Source organism: Hakea prostrata, chromosome 5, assembly GCF_041222555.1.
Source record: "Hakea prostrata isolate BN-2017 chromosome 5, UWA_Hpros_2, whole genome shotgun sequence".
In the NCBI taxonomy this organism is placed as follows: Eukaryota; Viridiplantae; Streptophyta; class Magnoliopsida; order Proteales; family Proteaceae; genus Hakea; species Hakea prostrata.
In genome coordinates, this window is record NC_142604.1 from 52,762,183 (window position 1) to 52,784,217 (window position 22,035).

The following is a 22,035-nucleotide window of genomic DNA, read 5'->3' on the forward strand; positions in this document are numbered from 1 at the left end:
TTAACAGCCTTCTCCGATGTCTTGATGATTGTAAGTCTACCAGTGGTTATGCTGTCTTCCTAGGGCCCAACATCGTCACTTGGAGTTCTCAAAAACAATCCATTGTTGCTTGCTCCAGTACAGAGTCCGAATATCAAGCTATTGCTAATGTTGCTGCTGAGCTCACCTGGCTACAATATCTACTTCACAAGCTTCATATATTCCTAAGTATTGCTCCTGTACTCTGGTGTGATAATATTGGTGCCACCTATCTCATTGCAAATCCTATCTTTCATGCTCGTACCAAACATGTGGAGATTGACTCCCACTTTGTTCGTGATAAAGTTGCAAAAGGAGATCTTCATGTTCGTTTATTATCTATTAAGTATCAACTAGCTGACATCTCACCAAGCTGCTATCTACTCCACGTTTTAGCACCTTGCTGGCCAACCTCAAGGTCACTTCACCTCTCTTGAGTTTGTGGGGACGTATTAGGGAAACCCTAGCTGCCACTTCATCTCAAGCTTATGCGGCTAGGATTGCTTCCAAGAGTTCCACCGCTTTAGAAGTCCCACAACTGATCAAACACCAATTACTACATTCAAGGCTTCCAAGAGTTCCATTTCTATTAGAAGTTCTACAGCTGATCAAACACCAGTTACTATATTCAAGAAGAATTCTACAATTGATTCTCACAAAGACTCTAGTCAACCCAAAGAAGAGTTTGATACTGATTGGTATAAACACTGGTCAATATTTTATGTAAACTCACACTGTAACTCAGGAGTCCTAGAACACTGAGAAGAATGACTCTCTTTCTATATAAAGCCTTGTACTAACTCCTTGTAAAATTAATGTGAATAATATATTTGTTCTCTCTCTCACACGCACTGTCTCTCTCTCTCTCTTACACGAACTCTCTCTCTCTCTCTCTCTCTCTCTCTCTCTCTCTCTCTCTCTCTCTCTCTCTCTCCTCAACGCTTCTCTCTCTTCAACTATCATTATTCTAACAAATATTCATATATATAGGCATCTATACTAGAAACCTGGAACTTCACCATTGCTTAAAATTTATGGGGGAAATCTTATTGATCTAAAACTCATTTGCAGTGATTCTCTTTCTTGCCGAGAAGATGCTTCAAATTCCTTGAAGAATATTGTATGATGATTGGTTCAAAGAGTGGGAAGAACCTTGTGTATGTGTATATTATTCTTAGCATAGATTCTCTAGGTAAACCGTCCTGCTTGCCTAAAGATCCCCAGATGCAGAGGTAAAAACTCTATTTTATCTGCTCATGGACTGAGATAAATGAATTTCAAAAGCAGTTTCCTTGAGTGATAATTTAATTTTACTCAGGCAAAGCAAACCCTGGAGAGACGAATAGATGAGAGAGAACGAACTGGGATTGGAAATGGCAGTATAGGCGGTGCCGCTGAAGTCGCAAGTGCCAGAAGCTTGTGCTTCCCCCACTGTAAATGGATGGGCATGCAGTCTGCCCCTGCCCCACATGGGTATTCCAACGCCGTCTGCAGTTCCTGAGCGCTTGTGTTGTTCCTCGCCATGAACCAGCTCTGCCCTTTCACCCTTCCTTCCATTACAATCACTACCATCATTTTCGGAAACACGTAGATATATATAGAAGAAACGTGAGAAAATCCTCCCCACCAATGTAGATGTAGGGGTTTGCTTTGGGAGATACAACAAGAATTGAAAGAACACCTAGAAAGGGAGAGAGGTGATCTCAAGTACCATGTGAGTTGTGATTGAATCAAAGTTAGAGTAGTGGGTGAGTAATCTCTTTAATAGCTGAGACTTTGAGTTGAGAGAGGGTGTACAGGGGTATCTAGTTTTGTGTAAAATGTTGGGTTTGGTTCTAAATCCGAGATTGTACAAATTGTATATCTCCATTCTCATAGTGAAGAAGTCCCATTATGCCAGTAGATGCAGGCAAAGCCGAACCATGTAGCTTGTGCTTTTGTGGTCATTATTTTTATGTAGCTTCATGTAATATAAACGTGGGTGTCACATAAATATTATTCACATATCACAATTCACAAGTACCTTTTTGTATTTTTCTTCGTTGATCTTATACACAGATGGGAAAAATGAACCCAATATCGATACTTTTCCCAACAAAAATAAAGATGACCCACATTTAATTTATGATAATGTCCTCACACACCAGGGGAGGACATAATAATGCTTGTGAAGATCACAGAATGCTTAAAGCATTTCATATCTAATTGAAACATCTCCTAAAATGTCGCATAATACTGAATATTGAATCTACTGATCTCGAAAAAGAAAAAAAATTTAATCTTATGATTCAAATGATTTATCGACTGGCATCAGATCCTCATAACACCTGTACTTCATCATCCAATTTCAACTGGCTCAAATTGTGGCATATCCCCCTCCCACCTCGCATCCTTTTTTTCTTATGGAAGGTTATCCATTGCAAGCTACCCATAGTAGACCTGTTGCTATTGTGAGGTTGCCAAGTACCCTCCCAGTGCACCACTTTTGGCATCCAAACTGCTTCCGCCCAACATCTATTCACCTCTTATCCTTTCACCCTTTACTTATTGCATACTCTAAATCTTCATCAGGGAGACCCAACACAACCCTTCAGTTCTCAACTTTAGGCCCTCGTCACCAACTATACCCCCATCAACCTCAAACAAACAACAAGCCATTTAAACCCTCATAGCCTATTGGATTCTCTGGGGTTACTATAACTTTGTCACTTACTCACCTCAAACACCGTAGCCACAGGTGGCACTCCAGCAGCTCTGTGAAGCTCTCATTGAATTCTCCCCATCCTTCTCTCAAAACCCACAGCGAGCAATACCAAGGGTCATTCGATGGGAACCCCCGATGCCAGGCAAGATCAAACTTAATGTGGACGGATCCTCCTTCTCATAACCAACTCGATCAGGAATTGGCGGGATAGCACGAGATCATAACCATCAAGTGGTCTTTGCTTTTGGTCAAGGAGCAGGATGTCAAGACTCACTCATCTCAGAAGCACAAGCCATTCGGCGTGGACTCTCCCTTGCACGTGATTATCAACTCTCGAATATTCATGTGGAAAGCGATAATCAGGCGCTCGTCCTCACTATTCTCAATCCAACATCCCGCTGCAACTGGTGAATCTAGTCAATCTACCACTTACATATGTACATTCGCTCATGTTCCCCGTGAGGCGAATTTTACTGCGAACGAGCTTGCGAAATCTGCAGCATGAAACTAGTAGTGGTTTGTGTATAGATATTCCCCACCCCCCTTCTTAACTTGGATCTTGCTCTTTGATTCCTTTATGGGTACGCATCCTCAAGGCTTTCTTCTCAATCAATAAAGTACTTATTATCACCAAAAAAAAATTTATCATTTAATCTTGTCATATTCAATTAGACATAGCTGATAGAACTCTCGACAAATCTTAAAATTTTGGCGTAACTTGAACCTGCAATGCCCTTTAAATATTATATTATTTATTTGATAATATGCTTAGTGAAGATTCAGTTTTTCTTTTTTCTTTTTATTATTATTATTATTATTATTTTATTCAGAACCGTTCTCCGTGGACGCCAAACGCATTCTGAATTAACTTGCGCAGTTTTATTTATTTAGTAGAAGAGGTGGAATAATTAGTAGCAGGTTATCAAACCAAATATTCAGTACTTTTCTTGCATGCCCTTTGTTTGATTATAACTAATTTAAATATATTAAAAAGAAAAACGTAATTACTGAAAACGAATCTGACTGGGTTAATCCACCAAACTCTAGAAATTTTTAAACTTGAGGAGCCAGAGGTGAGATACTCAGCCATGGCATTCTCAGACCCATAAAAATACCAATATTGAATAGGAATAAAAATCACGGGTGAGATCTTTTAAGTGGCAGAGAATGGCTTCTGTTGTTCAATTCAAAGATAGGGAGTTTCCATTCATGAAAGTGACGATAGGAACACAATCACTGAACATTTTAATATGCCCGAAGTTGAAAGCTTTTGCAAAAGCAATAGCATCTCAATTAATCTCGTTATTTTTCAATTAAACTTAGTTTAAACAACACAAATCTTAAGATTTTGGTAACTTGCAAGACTTAGGATATCCTTCGAATATTATATTACTTTGTTTGATAATCGAGAAATTTACGTGTGGGTCTTCTTAATCAAGCCTAAATTACGTGTTGACTCCTCTTAGCGAAAAATCTTACATTTAAGTATAGGAATCTCTAACACGAACCACAAGTAACATTAGTTGATTCACATTTTAAAAGTTAGAAGAGAGTTAATAAATATAATTCAATATCTCTATAACATATTTTAAAAAACATGTAGATGGATATATTTACATATACCATGAGCAAATCCATGACCTTTTCACTAGGAAATGCGGTCGTTACCAAGCTACCCTTTAAATAATACGATATTTTATTTCATAATAATATGCTTAGCCATGAGGTGCCGTTCTTTTGTTTGTTTTTCGGATATTCATCAGAAGTCTTCATCGATGATGTCACAAAACGGATTATAAATTACCTTGCTCAGTACTGTTGATTTAGCAGAAGCAGTGGAAGATTTAGTAGCAGGTTATCAAAACCATATTCATATATATATATATATATATATATATATATATATATATATATATATATATATATATATAATATATATTTATATATATATATATATATATATATATTCGTCGCTTCTCATTTTCAATTCCTTTATTGGGTTAGTTGGTAGAAGATGAGGTAAAGTAGTTTGGCTACTCGGTCAATTCCCACCGACAGAAGCATTTCAGAAGACTTCCTTCCATGGCTACTGCTTGCTACGTCCAAGAAGGAAGCTAAAAAGAACAAGTCTTTCTGCTTCATTGAAATCTTCAAATTTCTCACCAGTTTTAGAGAGGAGAGACTAGTTGCCTTGAGTCCTTGACAACCAATACCTTGGGAGCCTCAATTTCAATGGAGAGAGGGTGACAAAGAAGCATTCTTCTTGAGCATATATATGTATAGATTTCTTTGATAGAATAGGATACCCAAAAACACATCCAGTTAAGGGGAGGAGATCAGATGGAAATATTAAGCGCAGCCATGGTTCTGAATCTTCCGTTGCTGTTTCTTATTTCCTTAGTACAAATAGCCACTGCGGTTCCACCAGTAGCCTTGCTGGGTTGTGAGAGCAAATGCGGAGACGTAGAGATACCATACCCTTTTGGCCTCAATGAAAGCTGCTACAAGGATGATAATTACAAACTCACATGCGATGATCGGAGTGGCACCCTCAAACCCTACTATGCAAATCTCACAGAGGTTCTTCAGATATCAATATTAGAAGCTCAATTCATACTGGGAGATCTATATTCTTCTTCTGAATGCTATGACAACACAGGTACGCGAACACAAGGTTCATATTTCGGGTATAGCGTTGCAGATTTACCATTCAGGTTCTCATCCACCAGAAATAAGCTCATAGCCATTGGTTGCAACACTGTTGCCTACTTGGATTCAAATTTTGGTGGAGATAACGTAAATTTTACTAGCGGATGCATATCACTGTGTGATTCGACAGATAGTGTGATCAATGGGTCTTGCTCTGGAATTGGTTGTTGCCAAACTTCAATCCCTCTGGGTCTCAAGAATTTTGTAGTGACTCTTGGCAATCAAAGTATTCGAGGTTCGAAATCACAGTTTAACCCTTGCAGCTTTGCTTTCCTGGGTGATTTTGAATCGTTCACCTTCAATTCAACATATCTAGCTGGTTATACATTTGACAGATCAAAGATTCCAATTGTGTTGGATTGGGCAATTAGCGGTGGGACATGTGGGCCAAACAGCGATTGGTCTAATTCAACCAATTCCCCTGGCTATCATTGTAACTGCAGAAATGGTTTTGAAGGCAACCCTTATATTCCTCAAGGATGCCAAGGTATGTATCTTATCTTTTCTGGAGTCCTTTGTTGTTATCTATCGAGACTTTGTTACAGCAGCTAAATTTTGGTCATTCTTGTGGATGTTTTTATGGTTCTGATGAAGACATAAATGAGTGTGCAAATGGACACAATAATTCCTGCGATGTGAATGCTAAATGCATTAATACCTACGGGGGTTATAGCTGCCAATGTCGAGAGGGCTATAATGGTGACGGTTTGATATATGGTTCTCGCTGTACTGAAGACATGAAACGCATTCTGGTGATAAGAATTGTAGCAGGTAATTTCATTTATACATAACAAGTTTGCTATTTTCTTGGGATTTTGCTTTGCTTCCGCATCATTAATGTGCTGAACCATTCAGCATGATATTAAGCGGCCGGGTTGTGCATTTTAGTCCACATTGAAATCTCGATCGAGATCTCGATTCCACGGTTCATGATATCTCGCTTAAAGGTTCAGTGCATTAACGGCGCTTAAACCAAACAAAATCAATTTTCTTGCATGCATGAGGATTTCAATGCCTCAAAGGGGAGAAGAAGAAAAAGAAAAGGGGGAATTCCTAGTGCCATCGAGTTCCCCCCTCTTACGGTTTTACCGTCACTTCCCTTTTGGTTTTAGCCTTGGTGGCTTTTGTTGAGCCTTTTTGCCTTGTCTTCTTTGGCTAAGATTGCCTTTGTTCCCTGGTTCTTTTCTTCTTTAATTTCCTCTCATCCGTTGGATTAATGAATTTATTTATTTATTAAAAAAAGTTAAGAAATAACTGATTTTGTTCTTTTGTTCTTCGTATTCATTTTTTTTTTCCTTTTTCTATTTTATAAGTATGTTTTTTGAAAACAGATTTTTTTTTGGTTACATTGAAAATAGATTTTTGGTTGCTAGAATAAGATGGATTTAGGGATTTAGAGTTCTTTCTTTCTTTCCCCCACTTTTTCTTCCCCTTGTTTTGGCTTATTTGATTACATTGGGATCATGTAGAATTCATTTAACTTGAATAGATTCATTAAACCTATATTCAAAATCAATAGTCAATATTGATTAAGACACAGATGGCACAATCTTAATGTTGGCAGCATAAGCACCATCAGCCACGATGGACCCCCTCAGATTTCCCCCACCCCACTTCGTTTCATTTTTCACTCTACTTGAATTGGGAAGTGTCATAGATTCAAATCCTAAAGACCTAGCTAGGAAAGGAAACATAATGAAAGAGTTGTTATTGCAACAAATGTTAAGGATTACTTATATAAATGTGATTTTATGCATATAGGTACCGGTGGAGGTTTCATAGGTTTATCTGCTTTCATTTGGTTTTTGTATTGGGCAATTCAAAGAAAACGTAGAGAAAGAGAAAAATTCTTCCAACAAAATGGAGGTTTATTATTGCAGCAGCAAATTGCTTCAAATAAAAGAGCAAAAAATATTGCCGAGATTTTCTCAAGTAAGGCATTAAAGAAGGCAACTAATAACTTCCATGAAAGTCAAGTAATTGGGCAAGGTGGGTTTGGTATAGTTTATAAGGGAACTTTATCAAGTGGCAAAGTAGTTGCCATTAAGAAATCCAAAATTGTGGACAAAGGCCAGATTTTACAGTTTATAAATGAGGTTGATATCCTCTCTCAGATCAATCATAGACATGTGGTGAAGCTTTTGGGTTGTTGCTTAGAGACAGAGGTTCCATTATTGGTTTATGAATTCATTTCTAATGGAACCCTTTCCGAACATATCCATAGCAAGAAGCAAGCACCCAATCTTTCATGGAAAAATCGTCTGAGAATTGCTGCAGAAACATCCGATGCTCTAGCGTATTTACACTCTTCTCATGCAATACCTGTTCTTCACAGAGATGTTAAGTCTTCAAATATATTATTGGATGATAAATATAGGGCTAAAGTATCTGATTTTGGAGCTTCAAGATTGGTTCCTATTGATGAAACTCAAAAAATGACAGTGATTCAAGGGACTCATGGATACTTAGATCCAGAATGTCTTCTTACAGGCCAACTAACTGATAAAAGTGATGTTTATAGCTTTGGAGTTGTTCTGTTGGAGCTTTTGACTGGAAAGAAACCACTTTTATTTGAAGAATCTGGGGAATGTACAACATTGGTGTCATATTTTTTATCTTTAATGAATGACGGAAATCTTTTTCATATTATTGATGATAGAATTATAACTGATGGGAAGAGAGAACAATTTTTGGCAATCGCTGAACTTGCAAGAGACTGCATAAAAGATAAGAGGGAGGACAGACCAACAATGAAGGAAGTTGCAAAAGAGCTTGATTCTTTGAAGATGTTCTATGAACAACCATCAATACAAGATAGTCAAGAGATTGAACCTTTTCTTGGTGAACCATGGAAAAATTCTACTGATGCAGCTTTTGAAATAGAGATTGGCTATAGCTTAATTAGTGATGATCGTAGCTCATTGTAAAGGTAATTAATCATTGTTTGACATAGCATCATACTTCCATGTTTATGAAGTTCAGTATTATTTTATTCATAAAAAGCTTCTTTGTGCAGGTGAGGAAAAGGCATCTGCAAATGAAATTCATTGAAGGCATGTCCTACTTGATATTACATTAGTAAGCCTAGTGCTGTTGTACCAACTTTGATCCAATATTTTTCAATCCTATCCTAAGGAATTTTTCTTAGGTCATTTGGAAAAAACCAACACCTCAAATTAAATTCTCATTATTTTTTTATTATTTTATATAAAAATTATAATTAGATTGAGGTGTGTAAATGACTGTGATTATCAAAAATATGTTTCGATCCTAAAATCATATATCTCAATTCAATGTGAAAAGAAAATTAAAAGAAATTTCAATCACTAATTCATCTATTAAATAGAATTGTGTTGATGCAAGAGTCACACAGCCACACATATAATAATTTACAAAAGGACCAACTTTGTTTTAATTTTCTAATGTTAGAAGGCATTAATCATGGCAGCTATATTGGAGAAGTCTGGATTCTCTATCTGTTAAGGTAAAAGTTTGTGCTTTCCTAACATTTTTTCACCATACAATAGAGGTTGGACTCATCTCTAAACATTGACATAGTGAATCCGAAGTGAGACCCTTAGTGAACACTACATGGGCCACATCTCTATTTTGTGCTGGAGAAGTGTAAGAGGAGCATAGACCTTTGCCCTGATGACTAAAGGATCCAGACTCGCTGTTAGCATGTGCATGGACTTCCTTGAGTCTTGGACTTCTATTTCTTTGTTTCGACGATTTTCCATGCCTCAAAGGGGTAATCCATCACTTGACATGCAAGGGCGGACCTACTAAGGGGCCGGGGGCCATGGCCACCCGGATTTTTCAAAATTTTCATTAATTCCCTTAAATTTTGGATTTCTTATATTAATTTTCTTCATTTTTCCACTTTTTTCTCTTGTCACATGTGAAATGTCACTATTTGCCCCCTCCCCAAAATATTGAGAACAACTTTTAAATGTAAAATAATGGGTATAAAAGTCATCTCTAGTTAAAAACTAACTCCTCAATTCCTATTTATTCTCCCCACTTCTCTCTCACATCTGTTATTCCTATTTATTCTCATCTCTTTCTATAAAACGTGGATTAAAGGAAATTTTTAGAAAAAAAATCTTATTAGATATTCAAAATGACATTTATAATTAGAAACTACTCCTCAATTCCTATATTCTCTCATATCTCCTCTCTCCCCTCTCCTCTTTTTTTCTTATTTATTCTCTTATGTTTCTTTCTTCCGATTTATTCTTCCCTTTTTATAAGCGTGGGTTAAAGAAAATTTGGGGAAAAAATCTTCCCCACAATTAGGTACTCTTTTTATTTATCAATTTATTTATTGTTTCTCTTTTTTATTATTATTTATTTAATTTTTTATTTGATTTTATATTCTTTTTTCTTTATTTTGTCTACAATTTTTGCTATTTGATTTTATATTATAAATAAAAAGGTTATTAAAACAAAGATCACGAGTAAAAGATATTATTATTGTGGGTTTCTCTTTAACTATCGTGGATTTCAGAAATCATAATTAGTCTTCAAAGTTAAAGAATTAGGAATTGATAAGATGATAGAGATGGAAAGATTGGCTGCGGGAGATGCGATTGCTGAAACAAATTTGAATGGAGCATCGAAAGAGGAAATTGACCAGATGCAACGAAGCAATAAGAAAGTTAAGCGAGGTCATGGAGCAGATGTAAATCTTCCACCGGTGGAGGTGCAACGATCTTATGCAGAGATGATAACTAGAAATTATCCTAGCCCTAGCCAAGAAAAGGGTATGGAGACTGAGGAGATCGACGGCTTCAACGATGATGGATTTTTGAACCAACCCAATTCTGAATGGGACACGGACGATGAGAATGAGGATGATGGTGAGAAGGAAGATGATGCTTTCTGCCCTAGTATTACCTTGTCCAAAAAAGAAAAAGAAAGATTGCGGAAACCATGGCAGCAGACCTTGATTGTTAAACTGGTAGGAAAAACGGTGGGTTTTAAGTTTTTGTCCTGTAGATTATCAGCCCTATGGAAACCTACAGGAGCGTTGGACCTTATTGACATTGGCAATGATTATTATATTGCAAAATTCGCTTTCAAAGAAGATTTTCAGAGAGCCCTAGTTGATGGTCCTTGGGTAATTGCTGATCACTATCTATCAGTGAGGAGATGGCAACCGGATTTCAACCCTGAGGAAGAAGTGCTGCAGAAATTGGCGGTATGGGTGCGTTTCCCTGGCGTATCCATAGAGTATTTTGATACTCGATTCTTGATTAGACTGGGTAACCGAGTAGGAAACGTAATTAAAATCGATTCAATAACAGCCCAAGCTGTCCACGGTAAGTATGCGCGGGTCTGTGTCGAGATTGATTTATCCAAACCCTTGCTGTCCAAGTTTAGACTCAAAGGCCGTGTTCACCAAATTCTCTACGAGTCAATGAATTTGTTGTGCTATGATTGTGGAAGATATGGCCATCATAAAGAACAATGTTCTAGTTTCTATGGCGGAGACCAGCGCCTGAAACCAAAGAGGCTGCACAAAAAGCGTTTGAAACCACTAAAAATTCTGAGGCAAAGAGGGCACCAACAGATACATATGGTCCATGGTTATATGTGCAGAAAACAAAATTCAGAAAAGACAATCGCTGGAACCCGTCTGATAATGCCGGAGAGAAAAATGGCAGACGGGAAAGAGGAGGCCAGAGTGGTACGGAAGACGGAAATAAAGTTAATGGAGTGGGATCAGGTTCTAGATTTGCAGCACTTGCAATGGTTTCCCAAGAAGATCAGGAAGTAGTACCCAACTTGGAAACTAGCACGACTCGTGTTGCGGCCACGTGGCAGCGTATCACACATCAAAGAGAGGGTAGAAACGTGATGGCTCCTCGAAATCATAATCAAAGAGGTGTGTTAGAGACTAGACAGGATATTGAAGAGAATTCAAAAAGTACAAGGCTGCCGTCAAGTGGCCAACATGTGATTAACTACTCTTTACCAATGGAGTTACAGAAGGCAAGTAATATGATAACAAATTTGACTAAAGAAGTTGTAAATGAGGAGGAACTTCAGAGGCATGACCAAATAGGAGAAAAAGAGGATGTGGAGAATTTTGATCCTAATCTAATGGGTGGGAGAAGTGGAAATTGCTTTGAAAAAAGTAACCACTCATTTTGCTCTCTTGCTCTCTTACCTGAACAAGGTAAACCTCCTGATGAAGTTGACGATATGGATGAAATTGTGGTCGAAGCACCGATGCTCAATGAAGGACAAGACCAGTCCCTTGGGAATGATATGGTGATGAATGACGGTAACCAAAACCCATATCAAGTTTCTTTATGAAGGTTTTTGCATGGAATTCAAGGGGAGCGGGCAATAAAGCATTTGCCACCACTCTTAAGCATTATAGACAAAAGCATAATCCTGATAGTGTTATTATTATGGAACCTCGAATAAGTGGAGAGAAGGCGGAGCGTGTCATAACTAAAATTAAGGGTGTGCGTCACTTTAAAAGCAATGCAGTTGGGCTATCAGGAGGCATTTGGTTCATTTTATTCAATACAAGTTATCAGGTATCTCTTATTCATACACATACCCAATTTCTTTTTATTGAAATTTTGGATACTGTCAATAATAATAGGTGGGGTCTTGTGGCTATGTATGCCAGCCCCATTGAATCCAATCGAAATGAAGGGTGGGAGGATTTGGCTACTATATTGAATTTATATCATTACCCATATTTAGTAGTGGGAGACCTAAATGATGTACTTGATCAATCTGAAGTAAGAGGTGGAAGTCCGGTGTCGATCAGAAAATGTACAAAGTTTAGAGGAAATTTAAATCTATGCAATCTTATAGACTTGGGATTTGTGGGTCCAAAATTTACTTGGAGAGGACCCAAGTGGAATGGTTATCAAAGAATCTATCGAAGGCTGGACCGTGCACTCTGTTCAGGTGGGTGGCGTATCTTGTGGCCAGATTCTATAGTTAGAGTGCTGCCCAGAATCAAATCCGATCATCATCCTTTACTAGTTGAGACAGAATCAGTTAGAAGTCCCTACAAAAAGAGACCGTTCAGATTAGAAGCCATGTGGTTCACCCATGCAGATTTTGTTGATACTGTGCGACAGGGCTGGAAAACAAACCATCCTTTGCCAGATGCCTTACATCTTTTGCAAGAAAAATTGTCTACTTGGAACAAACAAACTTTCGGGAACATTGAAGCTGCGAAAAGAAGTTTGTATGCTCGTCTAGGGGGAATCCAAAGAAAACTTGGAGTAGGACCCTATAACCCTTATTTAAGGAGATTGGAAGAGGATCTTATAGTTGAACTTGAAAAAGTTTTGCAGAGAGAGGAAATTCTATGGGCCCAAAAATCGAGGAAAAATTGGACTTTACAAGGTGATAGGAATACGAGGTATTTTCACATATCTACCTTAAACAGAAGGAAGAGAAATAAAATTGAAGGCCTCAAGGGAGAAGATAATCAATGGATTTTTGAGGATGCAGATCTGAAAAATCATGTTGTCAATTATTTCACAAGACTCTTTACTGAGGATAATATTGATTCAGATCCTTTCCAAACAGATCATAGTTTCCCAGTTTTAGACCATGATTGGTTATCTATTCTTGGTAATGAGCTTACTGACGAGGAGATTTATCGTGCTACTCATCAAATTGGTCCATGGAAGGCTCGAGGACCAGATGGATTTCAAGCTGCTTTCTATCAGAAAACTTGGAGTATTACAGGTAAAGATGTTTGCAGGAATGTGGCCAGAGCCTTTAATGGAGAGTTAGAGACTAAGATCAATGAGACTTTGTTAGTATTGATTCCCAAAATAGACAAACCTGAGAAGATTACACAATTCCGGCCTATATCTCTCTGTAATGTCAGCCTCAAAATTCTGACTAAGTTGATAACTAACAGATTGAAGGAGTTTATGCCTAGCCTTGTTGCACCCAATCAAGTCAGTTTTGTTCCTGGAAGGAATATTCAGGATAATATCATTGTTGCACAAGAACTTTTTCACTCCATGAAGCAAAAAGGAGGAAAAATCCATTAGATGGCTATTAAAATCGACTTGGAAAAGGCATATGATCAAATCCGGTGGGAATTTATTGCTGATTCACTCTTGAAAGCAGGAGTACCATCTAAACTGGTTGATGTGATTATAATGTGTGTTACAAGTCCTACCTTTAGAATTCTCTGGAATGGGGAAGGTACAAAAGAATTTAACCTTCCAGAGGAATTCGCCAGGGGGACCCTTTGTCACCCTATTTATTTGTCCTTTGCATGGAGAGATTGACCCATTGTATCCAAGATGCATTGGATGTAGGGAAGTGGATCCCTGGTCGTATTCGTAAAGGGGGGATGGGAATCTCCCATCTTATGTTCGCTGATGGTGTAGTTCTTTTTGCAGAAGCTTCCCTAGAGCAAATTACCATTGTGAAGGAATGCTTGGATAAATTTTGCAATGCATCGGGAAGCAAAGTGAGCACAGAGAAAACCCTTATTTTCTTCTCCAAAAATGTAGAGAGCTAGAGAGCAAAGGAGATTGCACAAAGAAGCGGCTTTACCATGACAGATGATTTGGGCAGATATCTAGGGGTACCTATTCACTATAAAAGAGACAAGAAAGGTACTTATCAATACATTATTAACAAGGTATCAGATCGGCTCTCCAGTTGGAAAGCTTCTTCGCTTTCCCTAGCGGGACGAATTGTCCTGGCAAAATCAGTTGTAATGACTATACCTTACTACTCGATGCAGACAGCTTTGATTCCAAAAGGGGTCCTTGGTGAAGTTGAAAAACTAACTCGAGCCTTTATATGGGGCGAGTCAAATCAGAAAAAAAGGGCACATCTTGTGAGCTGGAATGAGATTTGTAGACCGAAGGTGGAAGGCGGTTTAGGCTTTAGGAAGCTTCGGGTGATGAATGAAGCCTTTATCATGAAACTCGCTTGGGGGGTTAAAAAGCAAAACTCACTTTGGTCAGCAGTTCTTCAAGATAAATATGGATCAAAAAGGCGTAAACATCCCTTTAAAGCAACCTCTCCTGATTCTCCATTGTGGCGAGCTATCTGCAGAGTTGAAAATAGAATGAAAGAGCTTTGCAAAATAAAAATTGGAGTGGAAGGAACACTTATTTCTGGAGGGACTACTGGTTAGATATAGAAGGTAATTTGGAAGACCATGTGATTTCTCCAGTTCCCAGTCAGTGGTAGTGGGAAGTCGTTAACCAATACTTGGAAAGTAATGGCATGGAATGGACAACAAAAATTGAGGGATACCTCCCTACAGAAATCTGCACCAAACTAAAGGATATCCCACTTCCCTCTAGTAACAATGGATCTAATGTGATGTCTTGGACCCCATCCACTGAAGGTATTTTTTCGATACACTCTGCATATGAGACATTAATAAAGAACGAACCAGCTGTAGATATCGGAATATTCGACGAAAATTTTTGGAATACTTCTTGGAAACTTCATCTTCCAAACCGATTTTGCAGTTTCTTTTGGCTAGTTGTAAAGAATAGGTTGATGACTAATGCTAGAAAGCGCCACTTGCATCTTCAAGATAATGATAAATGCAATCTTTGCATGACAGAGGTAGAAGATGTATTACATGTATTTAGGGATTGTTGCTTTGCAAGAAGCATTTGGAAATGTATGGTTAAACCACGAAATCAAATATGGTTTTTTAGGTGCGAAAAGCAGGAATGGATCTATGCCAATATCTGTGGGTTTGCTGCTAAATGGAGCAACGATTGGCCTGAGCGATTTGTGTGTACCCTACAATTTCTTTGGGGATGGCGAAATCGAGATATCCATGAGGTAGATTTTTCCAGACCAGAGAATGGTATGCTCATTATCGAAAAATTTTATCAAGTCAATAAGGAAGCTTGGACAACATGCCGAAGCCCTGTTCTTGATCCAAGTAAAGAATTGGAAGTTTTAGGGTGGACATGCCCTAGAAGATGATGGTTTAAGTGCAACACGGATGCTGCTATGAAAGTGAAGGAATGCTACGCTCAATTAGCTGGGGTGATTCGGGATCAAGAAGGCCTGTTCAGAGGAGGATTTGCTATCAAGATTCCTCTATGCCATGTAGTAGAGGCGGAACTGCGCGCAATCAAAGAAGGGGTAAAGGTAGCATTGGATATGGGAGCATGGCCACTCCAAATAGAATCAGACTCGCTGAAGGCCATAAGGTTACTGGAACCAGCAGTTAATGAGCAAGGATCGATGGGAAGATTAGTTGCTGAAATTCGAAGCCTATATGCTTCTCGAGGCCATGTTAGATTTAGTCATGTGAGGCGTCAAAATAACAAGGCTGCTGATTGGTTGTCTAAGAGGCGGCTAATTGGAAGAGATGATCTGGTCTTTTTCAATGATCCCCCGCAGGAAATGACAGACATCCTTAGAGAGGATTGTCTCAAGAGTTGTGCTCTAGTTTGATTTGTTTTGTTTTTTGGGTCTTTTGACCCCGTTTTGTAACCAAAAATAAAAATAAAAAGGTTAATATCACTTACCCCCCCCCAGGGGGGAAAAAAAGAAAAAAACCCCCTGGGGGGGAAAAAAAAAAACATCCCCCCCCCACCTCCCCCCTCTTATCTAGCAAATATATCAAACACATCCCCTCCGTTAACTTTCTCGAGTTAAGTCCCGCTTCATTCTTGACAAATATATATAGCATTGTTTGCGACAATTAAACGAGATTTCACACAAATTTGAATGTTTCGTAGATTTTTTTATCTGAGAGGTAACTATTGTTTATCACTTTACTGTTCTTGTGCATATTTATGTTGGTTTAATTGTTTAAAATAATATTATAGAATTTCAGTTTTACCCATATACAGTTAAGTATTGTTGATCGAGAACACCGATTTGGATGAGGTTTTAGGCAAAACTAGTCATTTCAGTATATTTATTAGCATCAAATTAGGATAAACATTAAGTGTGAGTCTAAAATGATCAAAAATACCCCTCAAATAGAGGTCAAATTTTGTACTAAATCTTACTGAAATTTCGGCGTGACTTCACCCAGTTCACCAAGTAACGAACCACGGCAAACTTTCGTTCCTTACTCAAGACATTATAAAAACCACACCATACCATGTCTATTGGTTTCCAAAAGATTCTAACAATTTATATTATTTTTTTCTCCATTGGAATCTATACTCTTAAAACTCTTTGTTTATGAGTCATTGGATCTGGCTGAACAGTTTAAATATCATGTTCCCATTGAGTCTTTTTCATACTAAATATTTATTTAATAGCATTTAATATTAAAATATTTCTTATTAGCGATAAGATTATCCATAGAAATTAATACAAACCTTAAGAAGGACACACATATTAAATTCCCCCGAGCATACCTACTGATGTCCTATTAGCCCACCCAACCACCCATTCGTTGAATATTCGTTAACCCCACTGCATCACGTGGGTCTTCGATGTTTTTGCTTGAACTCCTTTCCGTTGTTGCATTTTGAATTCGATAGTTGTTGAAATGCACTTATCCATCACAATTTACGAGAAACCATGTCCCATCTTTTCTTGAAGCAAAGAGTCAAATATGTCGTCGACCTTTCTGATACGGTACAAGATATTATTCTTATAAGAATTCTAACAACATGAGATTTAGATTCGCTCGGACTTTGCTTCGTTGGACTTTGCTTCAGTCCTACTCATTTAATGCCTAAAACAGTTAAGTGAAATATTTTGAGTCGTTAGATCAAAATTTCAATTTCTTTCGAATTCACACATAGATCTAGGCATAAATGAAGTCTATCTATGTGGTCCATATTATTGTTTCTATTTTTAGTCCAATATATTATTGCTTCAAAGTAGGTGAATTGAAGTTTTTAAGCAAAGACACGACGATAACATAGGTAAAATATTCAAAAAAAATATCATGATTTTGCAAATTGTCCATGTCCAGCAAATTGCTCATATAGGAGTTCTGTGTACGCGTTTTGAGAATGGGAGGGCTGAAAAAAAGTATGAAAGGAACGAAAAATTAAACCAATGACTTTCAGGACTTTAGGCCTCTAACAAGAAATTGTATTTTTATGGTAGAAAAATATCTACGAAAAAAACATTTCATTATATATTTTTATTAATTTATCCTAGAGCAAATTGCACTGGCACCCAAAATGAAGGCTTTATAATACTGACACCCTACTTTATGTTTAAAAAGTACAGAGACCCAAAACCTGAATTTTTATTGGATAAACTTGTTCAATTTATCACTTAAAATCTTTCAAACATTGTTTATTATACGGATATTTTTTAAAATAAACAGTGATTTAACTGTTTTCAATGATAAATTTGACAAATATAACTAGTAAAAATCTAATTTTGAAGTCTCTATTTTTCAAACATAAAGTTTGGTGTTAGTGGTGTAAGGCCTCCAATTTTGGGATGCCATTGCAATTTACTCTTTATTGTATGTATGTTATTTATAAAAAATTTAAAACTCGAATTTCCATACAACTACAAGTCTATCCGTAAGCGATTGACCCAAAATCTATTCCAAAAATGCATACAGAAGGGAAGCTTTCAAAGGCAAATATCAGGTCCAGATCGTCTGCAGCAGACGAAGGTCATCATCAGCCAACCATCCAGCGGCCAGCCACAGGGTCAGTCTCACACGGCAACCAACCCTTGGGGGTGAAGATCTGATTTTCGGATGATTTACAAAATAGGCCATACTGCAGTAGATCTGGATGTACAGTTCAGCCATTTGTGACTGAAAGCAGAAAGAAGAGAAGTAGCAGTTGTGCAAAGAAAAAGGAAATAAGTTGGTTCCTTCTGAAGATCAGGTAAGGAGAAGTAGAGAGATAGATGGAGGAGAAGGAAACTGTAAGGGAAGCAATGGCTCTGAATCTTCAGAAGATGATGCTTATTTTACTTTGCCTGCTTCAATCGCCAAGTGCAATAGCCAAGCTGGTTCCACAACTAGTCCTGCCAGGTTGCATGGAAAAATGCGGAAATGTGACCATACCATACCCATTTGGTAACAGATACGGATGCTTTATGGATCCTCATTACAATATCACATGCGAGGCTCAGGAAGATGGTAGCTTCAAAACCTATAGAGGAAATGATCATGTTGGAGAAGTTGTGGAGATATCATTAATGGAAGCCCAAGTCACACTGAAGGCTAACTATTCTTCTTCTGATTGTTTCAATGCTACAGGTGAGAGAACTGTAATTGCTTACAAATATAATTTATCAGATATTCCATACACCTTCTCAGCCAAGAAGAACAAGCTCATAGCCATTGGTTGTGATACCTTGGCCTATTTAACTGATTCTTGGGATGAAAACTATACCAGTGGGTGCATGTCTCAGTGTGGTAGCATGGATAATGTAACAAATGGGACTTGTTTTGGAATTGGTTGTTGTCAAGCTTCTATCCCTCCGGGGCTCAAAAGCTTCTATGTGAATCTTGAGAGTAAATACAATCACACAAGGAATCATATGTTCAACCCTTGCAGCTTTGCTTTGTTTGGAGATCCAACCCATTTCAGCTTTGATTCAACAGTTCTTTCTGCTCGTAGCTATGACAGATCCAAGACCCCTGTGGTATTAGACTGGGCAATTGGGAATCAAACATGTCAAGAAGCAAACTCTCAAGTTTGTGGTCCGAATAGCTATTGCTCTGATTCAACCAATGGCCATGGTTATCGCTGTTTCTGCAAAAATGGTTTTCATGGCAACCCTTATCTTCCTGAAGTAGGATGCATAGGTAACTATTTTCTCCTCTTTCTGGGTTTTTTCTTTCTTTCAATTGTCATTTCAGATCTGTCAGTCACAGTAGAACTAACAAATTTTCATTGATCTTGTAACGTGGTTTGGGTTGGTGATGAAGACATCGACGAATGTGAAGATGAAAATACCAATTCATGCGCTAAGAATGCTAAATGCCATAACACAGACGGAAGTTACACATGCGAATGTCAAAAAGGCTACTACGGTGATGGTCAGCATAACGGAACTCGCTGTACACAAGACCTCTCACGCATTCGAGTGACTAAAATTATTGCAAGTAAGTTTATTCTAAATTATATATTTTGTATCATCTTCTTGTTTGTTTATCTCGAAAAAAAAAAGACAAAAGGAAATTCTATTCAAAAGAAAACTTCGATAAAAATCCTGCCAATTAGAAAAAATTTTAAATTGTTGGATCTGATTCATAGATAATAGCGACAACAAGTGAAAATTCATAATTTAACCTGTATTCTCCTTATTCCTAGAAAATGCCCACGTCTCAATGTGATTCCTCGAAAGAAGAGGAGAAAAAAATATTGTTTTCCCAAAAGGAGAAGTGAAATTGCATGTGTGCAAAGTACTGTTTTCCAAAAGTCTTCTCTGCAACTAGTGATAGTAATGATACTTTGAAATTAGATAGATTATCTTTCTTGTCAATCTGGCTACTGGCACTGTTTAAATCCGCAACATCCTAATTACACCAAGGTGTATAGTTTGAGACCACTTAAATGTGAAATTGCATTTAGGAGAGGTACAAGAAAAACACAAACAAGAAAGAAAATTTGTCAACTAAGACCTATCCCGGCTTTGGCTCCTCTCATTAGAGGATTCTCCCAATGAGTTTTAATGAATTATATAATTTAATTATTTAAAATATTTTAATTTAAAGGTCAGGATAAATTCAATGAGTGCCATTGAATTATTTATACATGATAATCTCTCATTATTCATTAATGACCACTCATTGAGAGGTCCTCCAAGGATAAGATAAAAATCCAACCTATCCCTTACCACTAGGATGCCCAAGTGGGGGGGGGGGGGGGGGAGAACTTGCATACAGCAATGGACCATACAACGTGGTTTGCTGCTTAGAGACTCTTGAGCATCTAAATAAAATCCTCAATGGTAAAGATAAGTTTTAATATAAATAGTAAATATCAACATATGTTTTTATGCAGGTACTAGTGCAAGCTGTCTCTTTCTTTCTCTTTTCATTTGGTTTTTGTACTGGATAATCCAAAGAAGGCGTAAGCTTAGAGAAAAGTTCTTCTTACAAAATGGAGGTATATTGTTAAAACAACAAATCGCTTCCAAGAAAGGGGTCAAACACATGGCAAAGATTTTCTCTATAAATGTGCTAAAGAAAGCAACTAGTAACTTTCATGAGAGTCGAATAATTGGCCAAGGTGGATTTGGTACAGTTTACAAGGGAATCTTATCATGTGGCAAAGTAGTTGCTATAAAGAAGTCCAAAATCATGGACAAAGGCCAGATTATTCAGTTTATAAATGAGGTTGATATCCTCTCTCAAATCAATCACAGACATGTGGTGAAGCTCTTGGGTTGTTGCCTAGAGACTGAGGTGCCATTGTTAGTTTATGAGTTCATATCAAATGGGACACTTTTCCAACATATACATTGCAACAATCAAGCTTCTTCTCTGTCATGGGAAAATCGCCTAAGAATTGCTTCAGAAACTGCAGATGCTTTGGCCTATCTGCACTCTTCTCATTCAGTACCCATCATTCATAGAGATGTCAAGTCTTCAAATATATTATTGGATGATAATTACAGGGCCAAAGTATCTGATTTTGGAGCTTCAAGATTGGTTCCTCTAGATCAAACTCTAAAGACTACGGGAATACAAGGGACTTACGGATACTTAGACCCAGAATGTTATCCTACTGGTCAGCTAAGTGATAAGAGTGATGTTTATAGTTTCGGAGTTGTTCTGCTGGAGCTTTTGACAGGGAGAAAGGCACTTTTCTTTGAAGAATCTGGGGACTGTTCAACCTTGGTGACATATTTTTTATCTTCAATGAAAGATGAGAATCTTTTTCAGATTGTTGATGCTCGAATAATCTCCAATGAAAAGAGAGAACAAATATTGGGAGTTGCTGAACTTGCAAGAGACTGCGTAAGGGACAATAGAGAAGAAAGGCCAACAATGAAGGAAGTTGCGAAGGAGCTTGACTCCTTGAAGATGATGTATGAGCAACCATCCATGCAACGGAATCTAGAGACTCAACCCTTTTTAGGTGAAGCATGGACATGTTCAATTGATACAGCTCTTGAATTAGAGATGGGTTATAGCTTAACTGATGATGATCTTAGCATGGTGGCAAGGTAATTCTTTAGTAGCATGGCATCAAAACTTTATTCTTATGTAAATATACCACCATATAAATTCTTTCTCTCTTTTTTTCCCCTTTTTTTTTTTGGGTTTTTTCTTGGGGGGGTGGAGGGGGGGGGGGTGAACCACTACATAAATTATGTGAGAGATATATTGGTGTTTAAATCTTATGAGACACAACAACAGGAATTAATCTTATTTCCTCTTTCAAGAACATGAGGTTTCTGTGAGATTTGAGTGTATTTGGGGCAACTATTGTTGCAGGATTGAGTGTTTGAGGTTCCTCTCAACCCGTGTATTATTCTATGGCTGTACTTCTATTTTTTCCGACTTTAATATAAACAACCTTTTAACCAAAAAAGAAGAAAGAAAAAAAAAAAAAAAAAAAAGATATCATCCATTTGATCAAATCTTAAGATAAGATCAGATCAAACTAAGTTGTTCAGAAGCGGGCTATATAATACTTCTTTCACCTACTTTCTTTAGG

General features: G+C 37.6%; 3 protein-coding genes across 3 annotated transcripts; all 3 read left to right on the plus strand.

The window, feature by feature from the left end:
• The first annotated feature begins 4,768 nt into the window (after positions 1 to 4,768).
• LOC149016485 (wall-associated receptor kinase 2-like) lies at positions 4,769 to 8,911 on the plus strand. The gene is made up of 3 exons (XM_089155837.1): positions 4,769 to 5,918; positions 6,026 to 6,202; positions 7,193 to 8,911. The coding sequence occupies exons 1-3, from the start codon at positions 5,063 to 5,065 to the stop codon at positions 8,356 to 8,358; spliced, it is 2,199 nt and encodes a 732-aa protein (XP_089011963.1). The 5' UTR covers positions 4,769 to 5,062; the 3' UTR covers positions 8,359 to 8,911.
• A 1,084-nt stretch (positions 8,912 to 9,995) lies between these two features.
• On the plus strand, positions 9,996 to 13,476 carry LOC149016486 (uncharacterized). The gene is made up of 4 exons (XM_089156766.1): positions 9,996 to 10,755; positions 10,932 to 11,710; positions 11,758 to 11,957; positions 12,054 to 13,476. Exons 1-4 carry the CDS (start codon positions 9,996 to 9,998, stop codon positions 13,474 to 13,476), a joined length of 3,162 nt encoding a protein of 1,053 aa, XP_089012892.1.
• Positions 13,477 to 17,916: 4,440 nt separating this feature from the next.
• On the plus strand, positions 17,917 to 21,638 carry LOC149016487 (wall-associated receptor kinase 2-like). Its single transcript, XM_089154618.1, has 3 exons — positions 17,917 to 19,172; positions 19,296 to 19,472; positions 20,374 to 21,638. Exons 1-3 carry the CDS (start codon positions 18,266 to 18,268, stop codon positions 21,543 to 21,545), a joined length of 2,256 nt encoding a protein of 751 aa, XP_089010744.1. The 5' UTR covers positions 17,917 to 18,265; the 3' UTR covers positions 21,546 to 21,638.
• Positions 21,639 to 22,035: the final 397 nt, after the last annotated feature.

Bases quoted from the DNA above. Each gene is read 5' to 3' on its own strand.
- LOC149016487 (XM_089154618.1), top strand. From the start codon at position 18,266: ATGGAGGAGAAGGAAACTGTAAGGGAAGCAATGGCTCTGAATCTTCAG. The intron at 19,173-19,295 runs GTAACTATTTTC...TTGGTGATGAAG, and splicing joins TCCTGAAGTAGGATGCATAG to ACATCGACGAATGTGAAGAT. The intron at 19,473-20,373 runs GTAAGTTTATTC...GTTTTTATGCAG, and splicing joins AGTGACTAAAATTATTGCAA to GTACTAGTGCAAGCTGTCTC.
- LOC149016486 (XM_089156766.1), top strand. From the start codon at position 9,996: ATGGAAAGATTGGCTGCGGGAGATGCGATTGCTGAAACAAATTTGAAT. The intron at 11,711-11,757 runs GTGATGAATGAC...TTCTTTATGAAG, and splicing joins AGTCCCTTGGGAATGATATG to GTTTTTGCATGGAATTCAAG. The intron at 11,958-12,053 runs GTTCATTTTATT...CAATAATAATAG, and splicing joins GGGCTATCAGGAGGCATTTG to GTGGGGTCTTGTGGCTATGT.
- LOC149016485 (XM_089155837.1), top strand. From the start codon at position 5,063: ATGGAAATATTAAGCGCAGCCATGGTTCTGAATCTTCCGTTGCTGTTT. The intron at 5,919-6,025 runs GTATGTATCTTA...GTTCTGATGAAG, and splicing joins TATTCCTCAAGGATGCCAAG to ACATAAATGAGTGTGCAAAT. The intron at 6,203-7,192 runs GTAATTTCATTT...TTATGCATATAG, and splicing joins GGTGATAAGAATTGTAGCAG to GTACCGGTGGAGGTTTCATA.